Source organism: Macaca fascicularis, chromosome 4 (assembly GCF_037993035.2).
Source record: "Macaca fascicularis isolate 582-1 chromosome 4, T2T-MFA8v1.1".
Classification (NCBI taxonomy): Eukaryota; Metazoa; Chordata; class Mammalia; order Primates; family Cercopithecidae; genus Macaca; species Macaca fascicularis.
Genome location: NC_088378.1, coordinates 139,257,112 through 139,279,151, shown reverse-complemented (window position 1 = coordinate 139,279,151; position 22,040 = coordinate 139,257,112). Strand labels below are relative to the sequence as shown.

At 41.7% G+C, this 22,040-nt stretch overlaps 2 protein-coding genes across 2 annotated transcripts; both read left to right on the top strand.

Moving 5' to 3' along the window:
• The first annotated feature begins 3,705 nt into the window (after positions 1-3,705).
• On the top strand, positions 3,706-8,811 carry LOC102144039 (mamu class II histocompatibility antigen, DR alpha chain). The gene is given in 5 exon segments (NM_001283349.2): positions 3,706-3,848; positions 6,264-6,509; positions 7,000-7,281; positions 7,569-7,734; positions 8,407-8,811. Coding segments are annotated over 4 exon segments (765 nt in total). The 5' UTR covers positions 3,706-3,766; the 3' UTR covers positions 7,724-7,734; positions 8,407-8,811.
• Positions 8,812-11,177: 2,366 nt separating this feature from the next.
• On the top strand, positions 11,178-13,806 carry LOC123572909 (mamu class II histocompatibility antigen, DR alpha chain). Its single transcript, XM_045390639.2, has 4 exons — positions 11,178-11,508; positions 11,999-12,280; positions 12,570-12,735; positions 13,403-13,806. The coding sequence occupies exons 1-3, from the start codon at positions 11,193-11,195 to the stop codon at positions 12,722-12,724; spliced, it is 753 nt and encodes a 250-aa protein (XP_045246574.2). The 5' UTR covers positions 11,178-11,192; the 3' UTR covers positions 12,725-12,735; positions 13,403-13,806.
• Positions 13,807-22,040: the final 8,234 nt, after the last annotated feature.

Sequence of the window (22,040 nt, the reverse complement as noted above, 5' to 3'; positions counted from 1 at the left end):
GAAGATGAGAAGATGAGAGCATCAGAATGTCCTATATCCTAATTCTGTGTGCTGGCTTTGGAGTGGCCAAGATGATAGAAATGGAAGGAACTCTGAAAACAAATTGCCAGAATTTCTAAGGAACAGGAGGTGCTGAGTGAGTGAATCAAGCCACGGACTGGCCATATGCGGGCAGCTATTAGAGGCAACCACCCTGAGGCTTCTTTGGTGATTGGTCAAGCTAATCTTTTCCTTCAGACTCTCCCAATGATAAGGCTTAGCTTGTGCCATTTAGAACAGACAAGAACACAGAGAATTATAGAACAATCTAACTATGGGTGCTCAAGTTATAGCAATGAAACTTGTAGTTGGCCGGCAGGAAAATATTCTGAGATGTGGATTTGAAATTTCTAAACATGTGCACGTACACACACACACACACACACCCCTACCTGCATTTTCTAATTTACAAAGACTACTCAAATAAAGCGGGGTAATTTCACACCCCAGGAGGTCTGTATGAAGATAATTCTGGTCTTTAAAGCATCAGGTTTCAGGTAAAGGTGAAGAAAGAATGAATCAAACTCAAACTGCCATCCTCCCAGGTTAAAGATGAGTCCAGTCATCATGGAGCCCCCTGTTAACACAGGACATTCTAGGAAGGCCCATTAACCCATTGCCCTAGCACCTCTGTTAATGTCCTAGTGCACTTGTTGATATCAACAGTTCACAGTTTTTATTCTGATAGGGATCTATTCCTGCAGACCAGCTTCTGCGACCTCTCAGGATGCGAAGTGACACAAGAAAAATTTCTTATGTAGTGAATTGAGAAGGAAGTACCTAGATCAATATTCCCTCAGCACTTCTGGCAGGAAGTCCTTAGTAGGGGAAAAACACTGTGAAGACCCTTAGTGCAGAAGGAAAAGGGGGTAGGGGGTGGTGGAAGGGAAGCTAAAAGAAGAGGCTGGAGGTTCTCAGAACTCAAACGACACAAACAAATGAAGTATTGAGGTCCCAGACTTGATCTGGGCCCAGTGTGAAAGCCCTAACCTATTTCTCCAGAAGAATGTGTCCTCTGGATTTAGACTTGGCACTGTGGGGAGAACCAGATTGATCTGTGGTGGATAGACACACAAACACAGACACACATATGTGCATTTAGTAATTTTTGTAAAATTTCCATTTGCTTCTCTGGTCCTGTCCATATCTTAAGGAATAGAAGTAAGAATATGACTTCTCCCAGGTTTTCTCTGCCCCAGGTTTCTGAATGTGGAATACATTTCTCCAGTGAAACTCAGTATTATGGGATTTGGGAGGGGGAAGTTAGGCCTCAGCCATCTCAGGGACAGGCTTCACAGACATGAGTTTTGGCAGCAGCCTTGTGTCCTAAAGACATTTACTCCTAGGGGTGCTAGAGGATCTGCAACATCAGCAGAGGCTTCCTAGGGGTTCCTGATCTTTTAAAGTTAGGGGTCTGCACTGACTTGTGCTCTTCCAGACCCCCTAACAGTTTTAAGGGCTAATTCCCTGTAGTATATTCAGTTCTGCTTAGACTGCTTACAGGGATTCCTGTTTCTTGACTGAATTCTCATGGCTACAGCGGCTCCTCCCCGTTTAATATCACCAAGAAGTTCTCATTCAGGTGCCTTTGGAAATTCCCTCAAACACACAGGAAATTAGAGTTTGAAAGAAAACGGAGAACCATGAGCACCGTCCAAATAGGAACTTCTCTCCTATCAAAGAGAAAGGGAACTGAAAGTCATTTCTCAAGTCTCCCAAATTTGGTAATCTCACAAGAAGAACCAATCAGTGTTTTAGGACTGAACAGTGTCATAAGTTGCTGAGCAACAACTTGGGTTGAAGGTGCTGTCATGATAGATGAAATGTCTTTGAGTTTACCATGTTTTTCTTAAGCACCATTTAAGAACGAGGCATATGGCAGCCAGCAAAGGGCAGACATAGAAAATTATACACGGTTTTGCCTCTAAAAGAGGAGATGACAAGCTTAAATCATAGGATCAGACTCTCAGCACAGACTGATACCGTAGGCTATCATCTGGTCCATTCTCCTGACTGTTTACCTTTCAGGAAAGGTATTCCTGAAAAATTGCAGGAGAGACCATACTGTGGGTCTCTTTCTAGTGATCTAGGAGTTAATGTCACAGTGTGTTCAGAGCCCTTTGATGTGATCAGATAATCAGTAAAGTATAGAATATTTGTGTTCATAACTTGTGAGAACGGCTGCATGGCAGGATAAGACCTCAGCACAACAGTGTGGAAAATCCACCCTAAGCAGATGTGTCATGACTGATGTTGAACTGTGGACTCACCGTCCGATAGGCTCCCTCACTGCCAGGTCACTCTTCATGGAAGTATTTGTATTCCAGTCCTTTCTATGGAAAGAACTTAACATTTTCCTTTTCATAACATTGTATTTTCGGAAACATGAGAGTCGAAGTCTCTTAATTTTCAGGACTGTCTATGTTGAACATCAAAATATATTCTTTAGAGCAGATCTTTAATAATCATATGACAAGAGAAAAACTTTCATAATCTTATGACATGAGGGAAGGAATATTAAAGTCCTTCTGTGGGTTATTATCTCTAATGTTCTCAATAGAATAGGCTTTGCCAGCCAGGTGTGGTGGCTCATGCCTGTAATCCCAGTACTTTGCGAGGCCAAGGCAGGCAAATCACAAGGTCAGGAGTTTGAGACCAGCCTGACCAACATGGTGAAACCCTGTCTCTACTAAAAATACAAAAATTAGCCAGGCTTGGTGGTTGGTGCCTGTAATCCCAGCTACTCAGGAGGCTGAGGCAGGAGAATCGTTTGAACCCAGGAGGTGGAAATTGCAATGAGCCGAGATCCGGCCACTGCACTCCAGCCTGGGCGACAGAGCGAGACTCCGTTTCAAAAAAAAAAAAAAAGAAAGAATAGGCTTTGCCCACTATACTCTCTCATATTCATTGACCTGAATCCTCAAATGAGGTGTGTCCATTAGTCAACTCCAATCTCGTCATATTTAAGGTGGCAGAGATGAGAAGAAGGTAGCTCCTTTATAGCCCACTATTTCCACTAACTACTTCTTGTGTTTCAAGTATAGCCTTCCATCCTTCTGCAGTGTTGAGACTGTTGAACCTAAGAGTTTATCCTCTGATTTTCTGTAAATGAGGCACAATGGCAGCCAACCCAAGCTCTTGGCCTGAGTTGGTCATCTTGAAGTCGATGACTCCAAGAAACATGAAAGAGGTTCTTTAGTGAAGCTATGTTCTCAGTACTGCCAAAATTCAGACATTCTCCATGGCCTGACAATTTACATTCTATTTGGGTAATTTATTGTCCCTTATGCCAACTCTCCAGCTGTCATGGCACAGACATATGATCTGTATTTAGCTCTCACTTTAAGTGTTTCCATTGATTCTATTCTCACTAATGTGCTTCAGGTATATCCCCATCTAGAACTCAGACTGGGATTAAAGAGTCTGTCCGTGATTGACCAACATTCTTAAATACTTGATCTGTTGTTGTTGTCCTGTTTGTTTGATGAAGAACTTTACTTCTTTATCCAATGAACTGAGTATCTTGCATCCTGGACCCTTTGCAAGAACCCTTCCCTTAGCAACAGATGCGTCATCTCAAAGTATTTTTCTGATTGGCCAATGCGTAATTGATTTGCATTTTAATAGTCAGACTCTATTACACCCCACATTCTCTTTTCTTTAATTCTTGTCTGTTCTGCCTCACCCCTGAGCTCTACTGACTTCCAACAGAGCACCCAAGAAGAAAATGGCCATAAGTGGAGTCCCCGTGCTAGGATTTTTCATCATAGCTGTGCTGATGAGCGCTCAGGAATCATGGGCTATCAAAGGTAGGTGCTGAGGGAATAAAATCTGGGACAATAGACTATGAAGCATTGGAGAAATGACCTATGGACATTTGGAAGATAATGTGTGGAGTGAAAGAAAAGTGTGACAGGTATTATGTAGTCTAGACAGAAAGTATAACAAATTGTGGTTTGGTGGAGTTCTTCCCTCAACACAAATTGAATTAAGTCAAATTTGGTTTAGAGGATCAAAACTGAGTTGTGTGTTGATGAATAGCACAGTCCTGCTACAAGCCAAACTGGGGTGGGGGAGGAAGAATATTTTCTGGCAAGCATTAACAAGTTATATTTCTGGGCCTTAATTATTCTTTCTGGAAAATTAGTAAAATTAAAAACTAAAAACCACACATAGTTTTTCTAGAATTAAGTGAAAAAAAAAAGAAAAGAAAAGAAAATAAAAGTTATTAGCCCTGTTCTTACCTGAATACATGATACAGTAGTTATTTTTTGGAGTGTAAATCCTGTCAGTATATATTGAGCACTTATATTGTGTTGAAGGTTACTGGAAGGAAAAGCCATCAAAAAACAACAATTTACTTCAGGAAAAGGGCAGGGAAGGCATGCTGATATGAGTTGCCCCATGGGACTGTGATAGCCATTCCCCTGCCTTCCCATCTCCATGGTACAGTAGATCTTATATCATGTTAACTTAGTAATATTTCCAAGATAGTAGAAAAATAAGTAAGGAAGTGGGGAATCTGATATTACTCTCTTTCATCTCCAGAGCAACATTTGTGCTATCGTAAAGACGTACTGTAGAAAAGTATTCTTCACCCAGAGTGACCCCCACAGAAGGTGTCAGGTAGACTTGAAATAAGCAAAGTAATAACCCAGCTCCCATACCCATAGTGGCAATTGTAGATTTCTATTGCCCAAAAAGAGCCATACATAGGGATTCTTACCTGGAAAGACAGAGTCTCTTCCCTTGGTTTGTAAAGAGGCAGCTAGTATATTTGTGTGTGTTTGCATAGATGCAAATGGTAAATAAATTCCAAGGTTTATCAATACACAGTCAAACATTAAAATCTCTCACTTTGGCCGGGCACGGTGGCTCACTCCTGTAATCCCAGCACTTTGGGAGGCCAAGGTGGGTGAATCAGGAGGTCAAGAGATCGAGACCATCCTGGCCAACATGGTGAAACCCTGTCTCTACTAAAATACAAAAAATTAGCTGGGTGTGGTGGCGCATGCCTGTAGTCCCAGTTACTCAGGAGGCTGAGACAGGAGGATCACTTGAACCTGGGAGGTGGAGGTTGCAGTGAGCTGAGATCACGCCACTGCACTCCAGCCTGGTGACAGAGCAAGACTCCGTCTCAAACAAACCAAATCAAACCAAAACAAAATATCTCACCTTATCTTTGAAGACTAAGGAGAGAAAATAATCTCCCACTGATTGACATACTCCACAGAGGCAGCATACTTTTCAAGTGTAGCTTTCTTTTTTCATGTTCATTATTCCCTTGGTGTTGGTTATTCTCAGTGTCAATCATAATAGAACATGTTCCATAATAACAGTCCCAATTTAAGGAGCATTAAGATAAAAGGTGGAATTGCCAAGGTCAATCCAAACGTGACCCTTCTCATAGAGGTAACCACCATGTGGGTTTGGATGCAGGGAAGCAGAGGCTCTACGACACTACAAGGTCTCGGTCTTAATTTTTGGAGTACTTCAGTCTCCAGTTATATTTTCCATAGATTTGGCCCTTAAATAAAAAGAAGCTTCTGACTCTAAAATGTAAACAGTACTTGTTACAGGCTTGTTGATATATTAAAAAATTACCTTATCTAATTTAATCTGAAAAACAAACCACTGACAGGATCAAAACCACAGCAGGACTACATAATAGGAAAATTACACATAAATAGGTAGAATAATCTGCTCAGGATAACTAGGTAAGTTGCTGAATAAGAATTCAAGATTTTATTTGATTCCAGAGTTTAAAACCCAACCTTTCAAACAGCGTTTTTCTCTTCTTAGAGTACAATGTTCTGAGAAAGAGATGCTCTGGAATTCTGGCCTAAGTGTATTTAACGCCTGGATAAAGAGAGTGGAGAACATTTCTCTTTAGGGGCTACTGCTGGATTTCTAAAAAGAAAATAATTTCTTAGCTAGTGGCATGAAGCCAGACAACAGCTTCACAAGACTCTGTGTTCTTTAGCCCTCATCTCCTTCAATCCACCCTCTTTATAACCAGTCCTTCTTGTTTCTCACCTCCCAGCTTTGTTCAACAGCATGTCCTTCACCCAGAACTTGCCTTGTCACTCATCCCTACTTGCCATCATTCTTTCATTCCTCTTGGCCCAATGTCTCTCCACCACTTCCTGCCTACATGTATGTGGGTTATTCATTTCCCTCTCCTGATTTTCCCCACCCAACTCTCTCCCTTTCTTGCCTTTCAGAAGAACACGTGATCATCCAGGCTGAGTTCTATCTGAACCCTGACCAATCAGGAGAGTTTATGTTTGACTTTGATGGTGATGAGATTTTCCACGTGGATATGGCAAAGAAGGAGACGGTCTGGCGGCTTGAAGAATTTGGACGATTTGCCAGCTTTGAGGCTCAAGGTGCACTGGCCAACATAGCTGTGGACAAAGCCAACCTGGAAATCATGACAAAGCGCTCCAACAATACTCCAATCACCAATGGTACCTCCCTCTCTGCTGCACTCCTGGACATGGGAATCCATAGTTTGAAAGTAGATGCTTCAGCTCTTTGTGTTAGATTATTGTAACTGATTTTCCCTCTAAGGGGCCTAACTTTGCCATCAACAAGCCCCAAATTCTCATAGTCAGAGGTCTGAGAACTTTATGGGTTTGTTCCTATCTTGATGTGCTCAAGTCTTGTCTCTGTCATCCATGGTCTCCTACGAAGTCATTGCCCTGAGTTCATGCTGGGGGAGCCAGAAGGGAAGTCCTTGGATATCTTATACCTCAATATTGGCTCAATTTCTTGGGGAGGAGGGGCGGTCAGAGATTATCTGGGGATGTGACATGGATTTCTCAGGGCACAATTTCAACTACTTTTTCAGCTTTAGGGTTTTTAGACAGGTTTATAACAGAATTCAGCATGGGAGGGAGAGGGGTGAGCCTAAGCAGTGATGGCTGATTTCTGTCATGTCTGTCATGTGTCCCCCAGTACCTCCAGAGGTAACTGTGCTCACAAACAGCCCTGTGGAACTGGGAGAGCCCAACGTCCTCATCTGTTTCATCGACAAGTTCTCTCCACCAGTGGTCAAAGTTACATGGCTTAAAAATGGAAAACCTGTCACCACAGGAGTGTCAGAGACAGTCTTCCTGCCCAGGGAAGACCACCTTTTCCGCAAGTTCCACTATCTCCCCTTCCTGCCCTCAACTGAAGACATTTATGACTGCAAGGTGGAGCACTGGGGCTTGGATGCGCCTCTTCTCAAGCACTGGGGTATGGACCATCACTCAATCTCCTTTATTTCAGTTTTCTCCTATGATGCTTGTGTGAAACTCGGTGTTCTAACTGTTTCATAATACCTGCTACAATTAATATAACTGTCTTCTACTACTACCCAGCTTCCTCCTCTTTTTAATCTGTAATTCTCTCAACACATCATTCTGTCTTCCTCTTCTTTAATCTATGAATAACTTTTCTCTTTATTAAGTACCCTACATTTGATTCTGAGTGTTACTTCTTCCCACACTCATTACCATGTACTCTGCCTTATTTCCCCCCAGAGTTTGATGCACCAAGCCCTCTCCCAGAGACTACAGAGAACGTGGTGTGTGCCCTAGGCCTGATTGTGGGTCTGGTGGGCATCATCGTTGGGACCGTCTTCATCATCAAGGGTGTGCGCAAAAGCAATGCTGCAGAACGCAGGGGGCCTCTGTGAGACATATGCAGGTGGGTTAGGTGTGGCCAGAGGAAGACATATATGGAGGTATCTGAGGGAGGAAAACAGGGTGGGGAAAGGAAATGTAATGCATTTAAGAGACAAGGTAGGAACAGATGTGGCTCTTGATTTCTCTTTGCTAGAACGAATCAGACACTGGTATCATCTGGTATCCCAAAGCTTCAGGATCTGTCATCCCTTTCCATAGATGGGCACTTCAGTCATGGCTCCGGTCTTAGAAATCATCTCCAGAACCTAAAACCATTGTTTCACATTAGAATACTGAGTCTAGGGATCTAGAAAAATAAGCCTCAAGATTTAGGCACATCCTAGCTTGTATTTCATGGGACAGGTCATCAGTTCAGAAGCATTTCCAGATCCTGTCTCCTTTGGGTTTAGGGTAGATCCATTGTATGAAATGGGAATCTCTTAGAGGCCAATGCCTGCTTTTGCTCCTTTAGTCTCAAATGTAGTATCAGAAACTCTAAAAAATGGTAAAGCATGGTTGCTTATTATGTTCAGAAGGAGAGTAGGGTGTACAGTTAATTCATGTTGGAAAGGTTAGATGAACATTAAAAGACTTTTGCAAAGTCAAAGGATTAAGAGAGAAGAGGAAGGAATCTGAAGCAAAGAACTCAGAACTCATCTTAAACTCCTTAGTAACTATGTGTGTCTTGCTATAGGTGATGGTGTTTCTTAGAGAGAAGATCACTGAAGAAACTTCTGCTTTAATGACTTTACAAAGCTGGCAATATTCCAGTACTTGACCTCAGTGAAGGCAGTGATCTTCAGCATTTTCCAGCCCTATAGCCACCCCAAGTGTGGTTATGCCTCCTTGATTGTTCCATACTCTAACATCTAGCTGGCTTCCCTGTCTATTGCCTTTTCTGCTATCTATTTCCCTCTATTTCCCACATTTTATTATCACCATGCAACGCCTCTGGAATAAAACATACTGGAGACTGTCTCGGGTATGGAACTTTCTGAACATCCCACGGGGGCATCTCTTGTGTACTTTTTGTTTAAGGTTTCCTCAAACTGTGATTTTTTCTGAACACAATAAAAGATTTTGATGATCTTGGGTGGAATTTTTGGTGTTTAAGCCAGTTCTTTGGGTGGCGGTGGGGAGTGGGGAGTCGGTGCTGGGAAATATATGTGATCTTTTCCTGGTAAAATATCTGAATGTTGAATTTATCTTATAAATTCTGGAATTCATCAGACATATTCATCAGTTCATTTGGGTTTGGTCTCATTTTGTGCATCTGCAGGCAGCCCCCTTGTTGTGGCCAATCCTTCAGGAAAACCTGAAGTAGGATTGGTTTGTTGGGTGAGCTCTACTGAGCAATGACCTAACTGTATCTTCAGTAGAGTGAATCTGAAACTCCAAGGTTTCAGAATGCATGGGATGGATGGAAGCAGATAGGGTTAGAGTGGGGAGAAGGAAGAGAGGAGGATCCACAAACATTACAGGATTTTACACATCAATGTTGTTCATTCCAGACTTAATGAGCAAAGAGATTGTACACTGAAGATTGGCCTTACCCATTCTGTTAGACATAGTTTCAGATGCCTATTTTATTACTGGGAGAGTAGTCTGACTGATTCTTGAAACCGTCTTATATTTGAAGATGTGTCTTTGAGTGAAAAAGCTGAGTGAAATTTGGGGTTGGGGAGAAAAATATGACATTAAGATGAGAGGAAGGAATATTTGAAACACAATGAACTATTGCTCATTTGTCTATAAAGCTATGACTTGATACTTATTTCTAAAATGGTTTCCAGAACCTGCCATAAACCATAAAGATAAACTATTCATGACAGTGTGGTAGACTGCAAATAAACGCTGTTGAAATGAGCCAGGCCTGGGTTTCATCTTGGCTGTATCATTTACTAGCTGTGTTTTCACTGGTATCTTACTTAGCCTCACATTACTCATGAAAATACTGGTGTTAATTTTTACTACATTAATTAATATCAGAATTAAAATGAAAACGCAAGTAAAGTAATTAGATACATGCTTAGTGATAATAAAATATTGCAAAAAATTATACGTTCTGTTGTTTTTCTCAAAATGTCTACAGCCTGGTGATAAAAATCTAAGATAAACTAAACAAAACAAGGGTAAACCAAAGCATCATGACCTTCTAAGATTTACTAATAAATAAGAAGTTTCTCGGCTGGGCCCAGTGGCTCACGCCTGTAATTCCAGCACTTTGGAAGGCTGAGGCAGGTGGATCACAAAGTCAGGAGATCAAGACCATCCTGGCCAACATGGTGAAACCCTGTCTCTACTAAAATACAAAAAATTAGCTGGGTGTGGTGGCGCATGCCTGTAGTCCCAGCTACTCAGGAGGCTGAGACAGGAGGATCACTTGAACCTGGGAGGTGGAGGTTGCAGTGAGCTGAGATCACGCCACTGCACTCCAGCCTGGTGACAGAGCAAGACTCCGTCTCAAACAAACCAAATCAAACCAAAACAAAATATCTCACCTTATCTTTGAAGACTAAGGAGAGAAAATAATCTCCCACTGATTGACATACTCCACAGAGGCAGCATACTTTTCAAGTGTAGCTTTCTTTTTTCATGTTCATTATTCCCTTGGTGTTGGTTATTCTCAGTGTCAATCATAATAGAACATGTTCCATAATAACAGTCCCAATTTAAGGAGCATTAAGATAAAAGGTGGAATTGCCAAGGTCAATCCAAACGTGACCCTTCTCATAGAGGTAACCACCATGTGGGTTTGGATGCAGGGAAGCAGAGGCTCTACGACACTACAAGGTCTCGGTCTTAATTTTTGGAGTACTTCAGTCTCCAGTTATATTTTCCATAGATTTGGCCCTTAAATAAAAAGAAGCTTCTGACTCTAAAATGTAAACAGTACTTGTTACAGGCTTGTTGATATATTAAAAAATTACCTTATCTAATTTAATCTGAAAAACAAACCACTGACAGGATCAAAACCACAGCAGGACTACATAATAGGAAAATTACACATAAATAGGTAGAATAATCTGCTCAGGATAACTAGGTAAGTTGCTGAATAAGAATTCAAGATTTTATTTGATTCCAGAGTTTAAAACCCAACCTTTCAAACAGCGTTTTTCTCTTCTTAGAGTACAATGTTCTGAGAAAGAGATGCTCTGGAATTCTGGCCTAAGTGTATTTAACGCCTGGATAAAGAGAGTGGAGAACATTTCTCTTTAGGGGCTACTGCTGGATTTCTAAAAAGAAAATAATTTCTTAGCTAGTGGCATGAAGCCAGACAACAGCTTCACAAGACTCTGTGTTCTTTAGCCCTCATCTCCTTCAATCCACCCTCTTTATAACCAGTCCTTCTTGTTTCTCACCTCCCAGCTTTGTTCAACAGCATGTCCTTCACCCAGAACTTGCCTTGTCACTCATCCCTACTTGCCATCATTCTTTCATTCCTCTTGGCCCAATGTCTCTCCACCACTTCCTGCCTACATGTATGTGGGTTATTCATTTCCCTCTCCTGATTTTCCCCACCCAACTCTCTCCCTTTCTTGCCTTTCAGAAGAACACGTGATCATCCAGGCTGAGTTCTATCTGAACCCTGACCAATCAGGAGAGTTTATGTTTGACTTTGATGGTGATGAGATTTTCCACGTGGATATGGCAAAGAAGGAGACGGTCTGGCGGCTTGAAGAATTTGGACGATTTGCCAGCTTTGAGGCTCAAGGTGCACTGGCCAACATAGCTGTGGACAAAGCCAACCTGGAAATCATGACAAAGTGCTCCAACAATACTCCAATCACCAATGGTACCTCCCTCTCTGCTGCACTCCTGGACATGGGAATCCATAGTTTGAAAGTAGATGCTTCAGCTCTTTGTGTTAGATTATTGTAACTGATTTTCCCTCTAAGGGGCCTAACTTTGCCATCAACAAGCCCCAAATTCTCATAGCCAGAGGTCTGAGAACTTTATGGGTTTGTTCCTATCTTGATGTGCTCAAGTCTTGTCTCTGTCATCCATGGTCTCCTACGAAGTCATTGCCCTGAGTTCATGCTGGGGGAGCCAGAAGGGAAGTCCTTGGATATCTTATACCGCAATATTGGCTCAATTTCTTGGGGAGGAGGGGCGGTCAGAGATTATCTGGGGATGTGACATAGATTTCTCAGGGCACAATTTCAACTACTTTTTCAGCTTTAGGGTTTTTAGACAGGTTTATAACACAATTCAGCATGGGAGGGAGAGGGGTGAGCCTAAGCAGTAATGGCTGATTTCTGTCATGTCTGTCATGTGTCCCCCAGTACCTCCAGAGGTAACTGTGCTCACAAACAGCCCTGTGGAACTGGGAGAGCCCAACGTCCTCATCTGTTTCATCGACAAGTTCTCTCCACCAGTGGTCAAAGTTACATGGCTTAAAAATGGAAAACCTGTCACCACAGGAGTGTCAGAGACAGTCTTCCTGCCCAGGGAAGACCACCTTTTCCGCAAGTTCCACTATCTCCCCTTCCTGCCCTCAACTGAGGACATTTATGACTGCAAGGTGGAGCACTGGGGCTTGGATGCACCTCTTCTCAAGCACTGGGGTATGGACCATCACTCAATCTCCTTTATTTCAAAGTTTCCTCCTATGATGCTTGTGTGAAACTCGGTGTTCTAACTGTTTCATAATACCTGCTACAATTAATATAACTGTCTTCTCCTACTACCCAGCTTCCTCCTCTTTTTAATCTGTAATTCTCTCAACACATCATTCTGTCTTCCTCTTCTTTAATCTATGAATAACTTTTCTCTTTATTAAGTACCCTACATTTGATTCTGAGTGTTACTTCTTCCCACACTCATTACCATGTACTCTGCCTTATTTCCCCCCAGAGTTTGATGCACCAAGCCCTCTCCCAGAGACTACAGAGAACGTGGTGTGTGCCCTGGGCCTGATTGTGGGTCTGGTGGGCATCATCGTTGGGACTGTCTTCATCATCAAGGGTGTGCGCAAAAGCAATGCTGCAGAACGCAGGGGGCCTCTGTGAGACATATGCAGGTGGGTTAGGTGTGGCCAGAGGAAGACATATATGGAGGTATCTGAGGGAGGAAAACAGGGTGGGGAAAGGAAATGTAATGCATTTAAGAGACAAGGCAGGAACAGATGTGGCTATTGATTTCTCTTTGCTAGAACCAATCAGACACTGGTATCATCTGTTATCCCAAAGCTTCAGGATCTGTCATCCCTTTCCATAGATGGGCACTTCAGTCATGACTCCGGTCTTAGAAATCATCTTCAGAACCTAAAACCATTGTTTCACATTAGAATACTGAGTCTAGGGATCTAGAAAAATAAGCCTCAAGATTTAGGCACATCCTAGCTTGTATTTCATGGGACAGGTCATCAGTTCAGAAGCATTTCCAGATCCTGGCTCCTTTGGGTTTAGGGTAGATCCATTGTATGAAATGGGAATCTCTTAGAGGCCAATGCCTGCTTTTGCTCCTTTAGTCTCAAATGTAGTATCAAAAACTCTAAAAAATGGTAAAGCGTGGTTTCTTATTATGTTCAGATGGAGAATAGGGTATACAGTTAATTCATGTTGGAAAGTTTAGATGACCATTAAAAGACTTTTGCAAAGTCAAAGGATTAAGAGAGAAGAGGAAGGAATCTGAAGAGCTCAGAACTCATCTTAAACTCCTTAGTAACTATGTGTGTCTTGCTATAGGTGATGGTGTTTCTTAGAGAGAAGATCATTGAAGAAACTTCTGCTTTAATGACTTCACAAAGCTGGCAATATTCCAGTCCTTGACCTCAGTGAAGGCAGTCATCTTAGCATTTTCCAGCCCTATAGCCACCCCAAGTGTGGTTATGCCTCCTCGATTGCTCCATACTCTAACATCTAGCTGGCTTCCCTGTCTATTGCCTTTTCCTCTATCTATTTTCCTCTATTTCCCACATTTTATTATTACCATGCAACGCCTCTGGAATAAAACATACTGGAGACTGTCTCAGCTATGGAACTTTCTGAACATCCCACGGGGGCATCTCTTGTGTACTTTTTGTTTAAGGTTTCCTCAAACTGTGATTTTTTCTGAACACAATAAAATATTTTGATGATCTTGGGTGGAATTTTTGGTGTTTAAGCCAGTTCTTTGGGTGGCGGTGGGGAGTGGGGAGTCGGTGCTGGGAAATATATTGGGAAATATATGTGATCCTTTCCTGGTAAAATATCTGAATGTTGAATTTATCTTATAAATTCTGAAATTCATCAGACATATTCATCAGTTCATTTGGGCTTAGTCTCATTTTGTGCATCTGCAGGCAACCCTCTTGTTGTGGCCTAGTCCTTCAGGAAAACCTGAAGTAGGATTGGTTTGTTGGGAGAGCTCTACTGAGCAATGACCTAACAGTATCTTCAGTAGAGTGAATCTGAAACTCCAAGGTTTCAGAATGCATGGGATGGAGGGAAGCAGATGGGGTTAGAGTGGGGAGAAGGAAGAGAGGAGGATCCACAAACATTACAGGATTTTACACATCAATGTTGTTCATTCCAGACTTAATGAGCAAAGAGATTGTACACTGAAGATTGGCCTTACCCATTCTGTTAGACATAGTTTCAGATGCCTATTTTATTACTGGGAGAGTAGTCTGACTGATTCTTGAAACCGTCTTATATTTGAAGATGTGTCTTTGAGTGAAAAAGCTGAGTGAAATTTGGGGTTGGGGAGAAAAATATGACATTAAGATGAGAGGAAAGAATATTTGAAACACAATGAACTATTGCTCATTTGTCTATAAAGCTATGACTTGATACTTATTTCCAAAATGGTTTCCAGAACCTGCCATAAACCATAAAGATAAACTATTTATGACAGTGTGGTAGACTGCAAATAAACGCTGTTGAAATGAGCTAGGCCTGGGTTTCATCTTGGCTGTATCATTTACTAGCTGTGTTTTCACTGGTATCTTACTTAGCCTCACATTACTCATGAAAATACTGGTGTTAATTTTTACTACATTAATTAATATCAGAATTAAAATGAAAACGCAAGTAAAGTAATTAGATACATGCTTAGTGATAATAAAATATTGCAAAAAATTATACGTTCTGTTGTTTTTCTCAAAATGTCTACAGCCTGGTGATAAAAATCTAAGATAAACTAAACAAAACAAGGGTAAACCAAAGCATCATGACCTTCTAAGATTTACTAATAAATAAGAAGTTTCTCGGCTGGGTCCAGTGGCTCATGCCTGTAATTCCAGCACTTTGGAAGGCTGAGGCAGGTGGATCACGAGGTCAGGAGATCAAGACCATCCTGGCCAACATGGTGAAACCCCATCTCTACTAAAAATACAAAAATTAGCCGGGCGTGGTGATAGGCGCCTGTAATCCCAGCTACTCAGGAGGTTGAGGCAGGAGAATCTCTTGAATCCGGGAGGCAGAGGTTGCAGTAAGCTGAGATCGCACCACTGCGCTCCTGCCCGGCAACAGACTGAGACTCCGTCTCAAAAAAAAAAAAAAAAGAAAAAAAAAAGAAGTTTCTCTACTGTTGGTTCAGAGAATGAAAGCAGAATCTTGAGACTATTGAAGGTAGAATAGGTACGAGTGTCTTTCTTACATGACTACAAACTTTATTATAAAATAAACAGCTTAACACAGAGAATACACTAAAACTTAGACAAGCACGGATTAAGAAAGCAAAAAGTAAACCCATATACTACCATGTAAGAAAACAATTTTTGGCCGGGCACGGTGTAATCACGCCTGTAATCCCAGCACTTTGGGAGGCCGAGGTGGGAGGATCACGAGATCAGGAGATTGAGACCATCCTGGCTAACACGGTGAAACTCTGTCTCTACTAAAAATACAGAAACTTAGCCAGGTGAGGTGGCAGGCGCCTGTAGTCCCAGCTACTCGGGAGGCTGAGGCAGGAGAATGGCGGGCACCTGGGAGGCGGAGCTTGCAGTGAGCTGAGATCCGGCCACTGCACTCCAGCCTGGGCGACAGAGCGAGACTCCGTCTCAAAAAAAAAAAAAAGAAACGACTAGAATATCTTCCAAAATGGCTGTATCATTTTGCATTCCTACGAGCAATGAACGAGAGTCCCTGTTGTTCTGTATCCTTGCCAACATTTGGTATTCTGGGGTTTGGGATTTCAGCAAGAAAGCCATTTTAATATTTTTTTTATTTTAAAATAATTGTAGATTATGGGAAATTGCAAAGACAGTACAGAGACATTCTGCATGCGCCTTCACCCAGTTTCTCCAAATGTTTATATTTTAAGTAACTATAGCACAGTAGGAAAACCAAGAAAATACTTTAATACAATGTGTGTATAGTTTTACGCATATGTATTATCACATTTGTAGATTCATGTCACCACCACCACAATCAAGCACAGAGCTATTCTGTATCACAGAGATCTTCGTCATGTTTCCCTTTCTAGCCAAATTCCCCAACACAATCACCTTAACAACTTAAAACCACTAATTTCTTCTCTTTTAATCTCCAGAATACTGTCATTTTGAAAATACTAGTTAAATGGAATCATGCAGTATGTGACTGGTGTTTTTCACTTAGCATAATACCCTTGAGATCCATCCAAGCTGCTGCATATATCGACAATCTGGTTTTTTAATTGCTAAGTAGTATTCCATGGTCTAAATGCAGCATAGTTTGCTTAACTCTTTGCCTATTGAAGGACACTTTTGCTGTTTCTAGTCTGGGGCCGTTACAAATAAAGCTGTTTTGAACATGTGTGTTTGGTTTTTCTATGAGCATGAGTTCATGAGTTTTCATTTCTCTGTTATAAATGTCTGGGATATAATTCATGGGTCATATGAAAATAAATGTTTAGTTTTTCAAGAAACTGCCAAACTTAGCCAAGTATGATGGCTTATACCTGTAATTCCAGCACTTTGGGAGGTCAAGGAGGAAGGATAAATTGAGGCCAGGAATTTGAGACCAGCTTGACAACACAGCAAGACCCCAGTGTCTACTTTTTTTTTTTTTTGAGACAGAGACTCTCTCTGTCGCCAGGCTGAAGTGCAGTGGCGTGATCTTGGCTCACTGCAACCTCTGCCTCCCAGGTTCAAGCAATTCTTCCGCCTCAGTCTCCCAAGTAGCTGGGACTACAGGTGCACACCACCACGCCCAGCTAATTTTGTAGTTTTAGTAGAGACAGGGTTTCACCATGTTGGCCAGGATGGTCTTGATCTCATGACCTTGTCATCCGCTTGCCTTGGCCTCCCAAAGTGCTGAGATTACAGGCATGAGCCACTGTGCCCAGCCAAATGTTTTGTTTTGTTTTGGTTTGGTTTCTGTTTTTTATCAGGTGGATGTGGTGGCATGCCCCTATAGTCACAGCTACTTGGGAGCCTAAGGTGAGAGGATTGCTTGAGCCCAGGAATTCGAGGCTGCAGTGAGCCACTGCACTTTAGCCTGTCTGACAGAGCGAGATCCTGTCTCTAAATGGAAGGAAGGGATGGAGGGAGGGAGGAAGGGAGGAAGAAGAAAAAAGAAGGGAGGGAGGGAGGAAGGAAGGGAGGGAGGAAAAAAGAAAGGAAAGAAGAAAAGAAGGAAAAAAGAAGAGAGGGAGGAAGGAAGAAAGGAAAGATGGAAGGAAGGAAGGAGAAATAAAAGGAAGAAAGAGAAAAAGGAAGAAAGAAAGAAGAAAGAAAGAAGAAAGAAAGAAAGAGAAAGGAAGGAAGGAAAGAAAGAAAGAAAGAAAAAGAAAGAAGGGAAGGAAGGTAGGAAGAAAGAAAGAAAGAAAGAAAAGAAAGAAAGAAAGAAAACTGATAAACTATTTTCTAATTGCTTTGTGGGAGTATGGTCGCTTTCATCATATTGATTTTTCCTTTTATTTTATTTTTTTTTTGAGATAGAGTCTGGCTCTGTCGCCCAGACTGGAGTGCGATGGCACGATTTTGGCTCACTGCAACCTCTGCCTCCTGGGTTCAGGTGATTATCCTGCCTCAACCTCCCTAGTAGCTGGGATTATAGGCGCACACCACCACGCCTGGATTTTTTTTTTGTATTTTTACTAGAGATGGGGTTTCACCATGTTGGCCAGGCTGGTCTTAAATTCCTGACCTCAGGTGATTCGCCTGCCTCAGCCTCCCGAAGTGCTGGGATTACAGGCATGAGCCACCGCGCCCAGCCGATATTGATTCTTCCTTTTCCATGAACATGATATTTTCTTTTTACCATTTATTTGTGTCATCCCTGATTTCTTTGAGCAATGGTTTGTAGTGTTCCTTGTAGAGATCTTTCTCCTCCCTGGTTAGTAGTATTCCTAAGTATTTTGTGTGTGTGCAGCAATTGTGAATGGGATTATGTTCCTGATTTGGCTCTCAGCTTGACTATTGTTGGTGTATAGGAATGTTAGTAATTTTTCCACATTAATTTTGTATGCCAAGACTTTGCTGAAGTTGTTCATTAGCTTAAAGAGCTTTTGGGTTGAGACTATGGGGTTTTCTTGATAAAGGATCATGCCATCTGCAAATAGGCATAGTTCAATTTCCTCTCTTCCTGTTTGGATGCGCTTTAATTATTTTTCTTGTGTGATTGCCCTGGCCAAGGCTTCCAATATTATGTTAGATAGGAGAAGTGAGAGAGGGTATCCTTGTCTTGTGCTGGTTTTCAAGGGGAATGCTTCCAGCTTTTTCTCATTTAGTACCGTATTAGCTGTGGGGTAGTCACAGAAGGCTTTTATTATTTTAAGTTATGTTCACTTAATACTCAGTTTATTAAGAGTTTGTAACACGAAGGGATATTGAGTTTTATCAAAAGTCATTCTTGTATCTGTTGAGCTAATCATGTGGCTTCTGTCTTTAGTACTGTTTATGTAATGTATCAAATTTATTGATTTGCATATGTTGAACTAATCTTGCATCGCTGGGATAAAGCACACTTGATCATTGTAGATTAGTTTTTTAATGTACTGCTAGATTCGGTTTGCCAGTACTTTGTGGAGGATTTTTGCATCAATCTTCATCAATAATATTTGCCTGAATTTTTCTGTTTTGTGTGTGTCTCTGCCAGGTTATGGTATCAGGATGATGCTGGCCTCATAGAATAAGTTAGAGAGGTATCCCTCTTCCTCAATTTTTTGGAATAATTATAACAGGAATGGTACCAGCTCTTCTTTGTACATCAGGCAGAATTCAGCTGTGAGTTATTCTATTCCTAGGGTTTTTTTTGGTTGGTAGTCTACTTATCACTGATTTAATTTCCGAGCTCGTTATTAGTCTGTTCAGGGATTCAATTTCTTCCTGATTCAGTCTTGGGAGGGTGTATATGTCCAGAAATGTATCAATTTCTTCTAGGTTTCCTAGTTTATGTGCATAGAGGTGTTGTTAATGTTCTGTGATGGTTTTTTGTGTTTCTGTGGGATCAGTGGTAATATCCCCATTGTCATTTCTGAGTGTGATTATTTGAATCTTCGGTCTTTTCTTCTTTATTAGTCTAACTAGAGGTCTATATTTTTTTATTAATTTTTTTCAAGAAACCAATTCCTGGATTCACTGATTGTTTGAGTGGTTTTTTTTTTTTTTTTTTTTTCTGTCTCAATCTCTTTTAGTTCAGCTCTGATTTTGGTTATTTCTTGCCTTCTGCTAGCCTTGAGATTGGTTTGTACCTGGTTGACTAGTTCTTTTAGTTGTGATGTTAGATTGTTAAATTAAGGTCTTTCTAACTTTTTCATGTGGGCATTTGATGCCATAAATTTCCCTCTTAACACCGCCTTAGCTGTGTCCCAGAGATTCTGGTATGTTGTATCATTGTTCTCATCAGTTTTAAAGAACTTCTCAATTTCTTTCTTAATTTCATTATTTATGCAAAAGTCATTCAGGAGCAGGCTGTTCAACTTCCATGTAATTGTATGGTTTTGAATGAATTTCTTAGTCTTAATTTCTAATTTGATTGCACTGTTGTCTGAAAGATTGTTATGATTTCAATTCTTGTGCATTTGCTGAGGAGTATTTTACTTCCAATTATGTGATCAATTTTAGAACATGTGCCACGTGGTGATGAGAAGAATGTATATTCTGTTGTTTTGGTGTGGATAATTCTACAGATGTCTATCAGGTCCACTTGATTTAGTGCTGAGTTCAAGTCTTGAATATCTTTGTTAGTTTTTTGTCTCGATAATCTGTCTAATATTATCAGTGGGTTGTTAATATCTCCAAGTATTATTGCATGGGAGTCTAAGTCTCTTTGAAGGTTCCTAAGAACTTACTTTATGAATCTGGGTGTTCCTGTGTTGGGTGCTGATATGGTTTGGCTGTGTTCCCATCCAAATCTCACCTTGAATTGTAGCTCCCACAATTCTCACATGCCACGGGAGGCACCCGGTGGGAGGTAATTGAATCATGGGGGTGGGTCTTTCCCATGCTATTCTCATGATAGTGAATAAGTCTCATGAAATCTGATAGTTTTATAAAGGGGAGTTTCCCTGTACAAGTTCTCTTATCTTGTCTGCCACCATGTGAGATGTGCCTTTCACCTTCCATCATGATTGTGAGGCCTCCCCAGCCATGTGGAACTGTCAGTCCTTTAAATCACTTTCTTTTGTAAATTGCCCAGTCTCAGGTATATCTTGGTCAGCAGCATGATAACAGACTAATACAGTAAATTGGTACTGGTAGAGTGGAGTGCTGTTGAAAAGATACCTGAAAATGTGGAAGTGACTTTGGAACTGGGTAACAGGCAGAGGTTGCAACAGTTTGGAGGGCTCAGAAGAAGATAGGAAAATGTGGGAAAGTTTGGAACTCCCTCGAGACTTGTTGAATGCCTTTGCCCAAAATGCTGATGGTGATGTGGATAATAAAGTCCAGGCTAAGGTGGTCTCAGATGGAAATGAGAAACTTGTTGGGAACTGGAGCAAAGGTGACTCATTATGTTTTAGCAAAGAGACTGGTGGCATTTTGCCCCTGTACTAGAGATTTGTGGAACTTTGAACTTGAGAGAGATGATTTAGGGTATCTGGCAGAAGATATTTCTAAGAAGCAAAGCATTCAAGAGGTTACTTGCGTGCCATTAAAGCCATTCAGTTTTATAAGGGAAGCAGAGCATATGTGTTTGGAAAATTTGCAGCCTGACAGTGCGATAGAAAAGAAAATCTAATTTTCTGAGGATAAATTCAAGCTGGCTGCAGAAATTTGCATGGGTAACAAGGAGCTGAATGTTAATCATCGAGACAATGGGGAAAATGTCTCCAAGGCATTTCAGAGGTCTTGATGGCAGCCCTGCCCATCACAGGTCTGTAGGCCTAGGAGGAAAAAAAATGGTTTCTTGGGCTGGGCCCAGTGTTCCCGTGCTGTATGTGGTCTTTGGACTTGGTGCCCTGTGTCTCAGCCACTCCAGCTGTGACTAAAAGGGACCAACATAGAGCTCAGGCCATGGCTTCAGAGGATGCAAGCCCCAAGCCTTGGCAGCTTCCATGTGGTGTTGACCCTGCAGGTACACAGAAGTCAAGAATTGAGGTTTGGGAACCTCCACCTAGATTTCAGAAGATGTATGGAAACACCTGGATGTCCAGGCAGAAGTTTGCTGCCTGGGAAGGGCACTCAAGGAGAAACTCTGCTAGGGCAGTGCAGAAGGGAAATATGGAGTGGGCACCCTCATACAGAGTTCCCACTGGGGCAGTGCCTAGTGGAGTTTTTGAGAAGAGGAACACCATCCTCCAGACTCCAGAATGATGGATACACTGACAGCTTACATCATGCACTGGAAAAGCTGAAAACACTGCATGCCAGCCCATGAAAGCAGCCAGGAGGAAGGCTATATCCTGCAAAGTCACAGAGGTGGAGCTGCCCAAGACCAGGGGAACTCACCTCTCATTTCATTGTGACCTGGATGTGCTATATGGAGTCAAAGGAGACCTTTTTTTGGAGTTTAATATTTGAGTGCTCTGCTGGATTTCAGAGTTGCATGGGGCCTTTAAGCCCCTTCAGTTTGGCCAATTTCTCCCATTTGGAATGGGTGTATTTATCCAATGCTTGTACCCTCATTGTGTCTAAGAAGTAACTAACTTGCTTTTGATTTTATAGGCTCATAGGCAGAAGGGACTTGACTTTGAGTTAATGTTGAAATAAGACTTTGGGGGACTCTTGGGAAGGCATGATTGGTTTTGAAATATGAGGACATGAGATTTGGGAGGGGCTGGGGTGGAACGAAATGGTTTGGCTGTGTCCCCACCCAAATTTCACCTTGAATTGTAGCTCCTATAGTGCCCATGTGTTGTGGGAGGGACCTAGTGGGAGGTAATTGAATCATGGGGTAGGTCTTTCCCGTGCTATTCTTGTGATAGTGAATAATCTCATGAGATTTGATGGTTTTATGAAGGGGAGTTTCCCTGCAC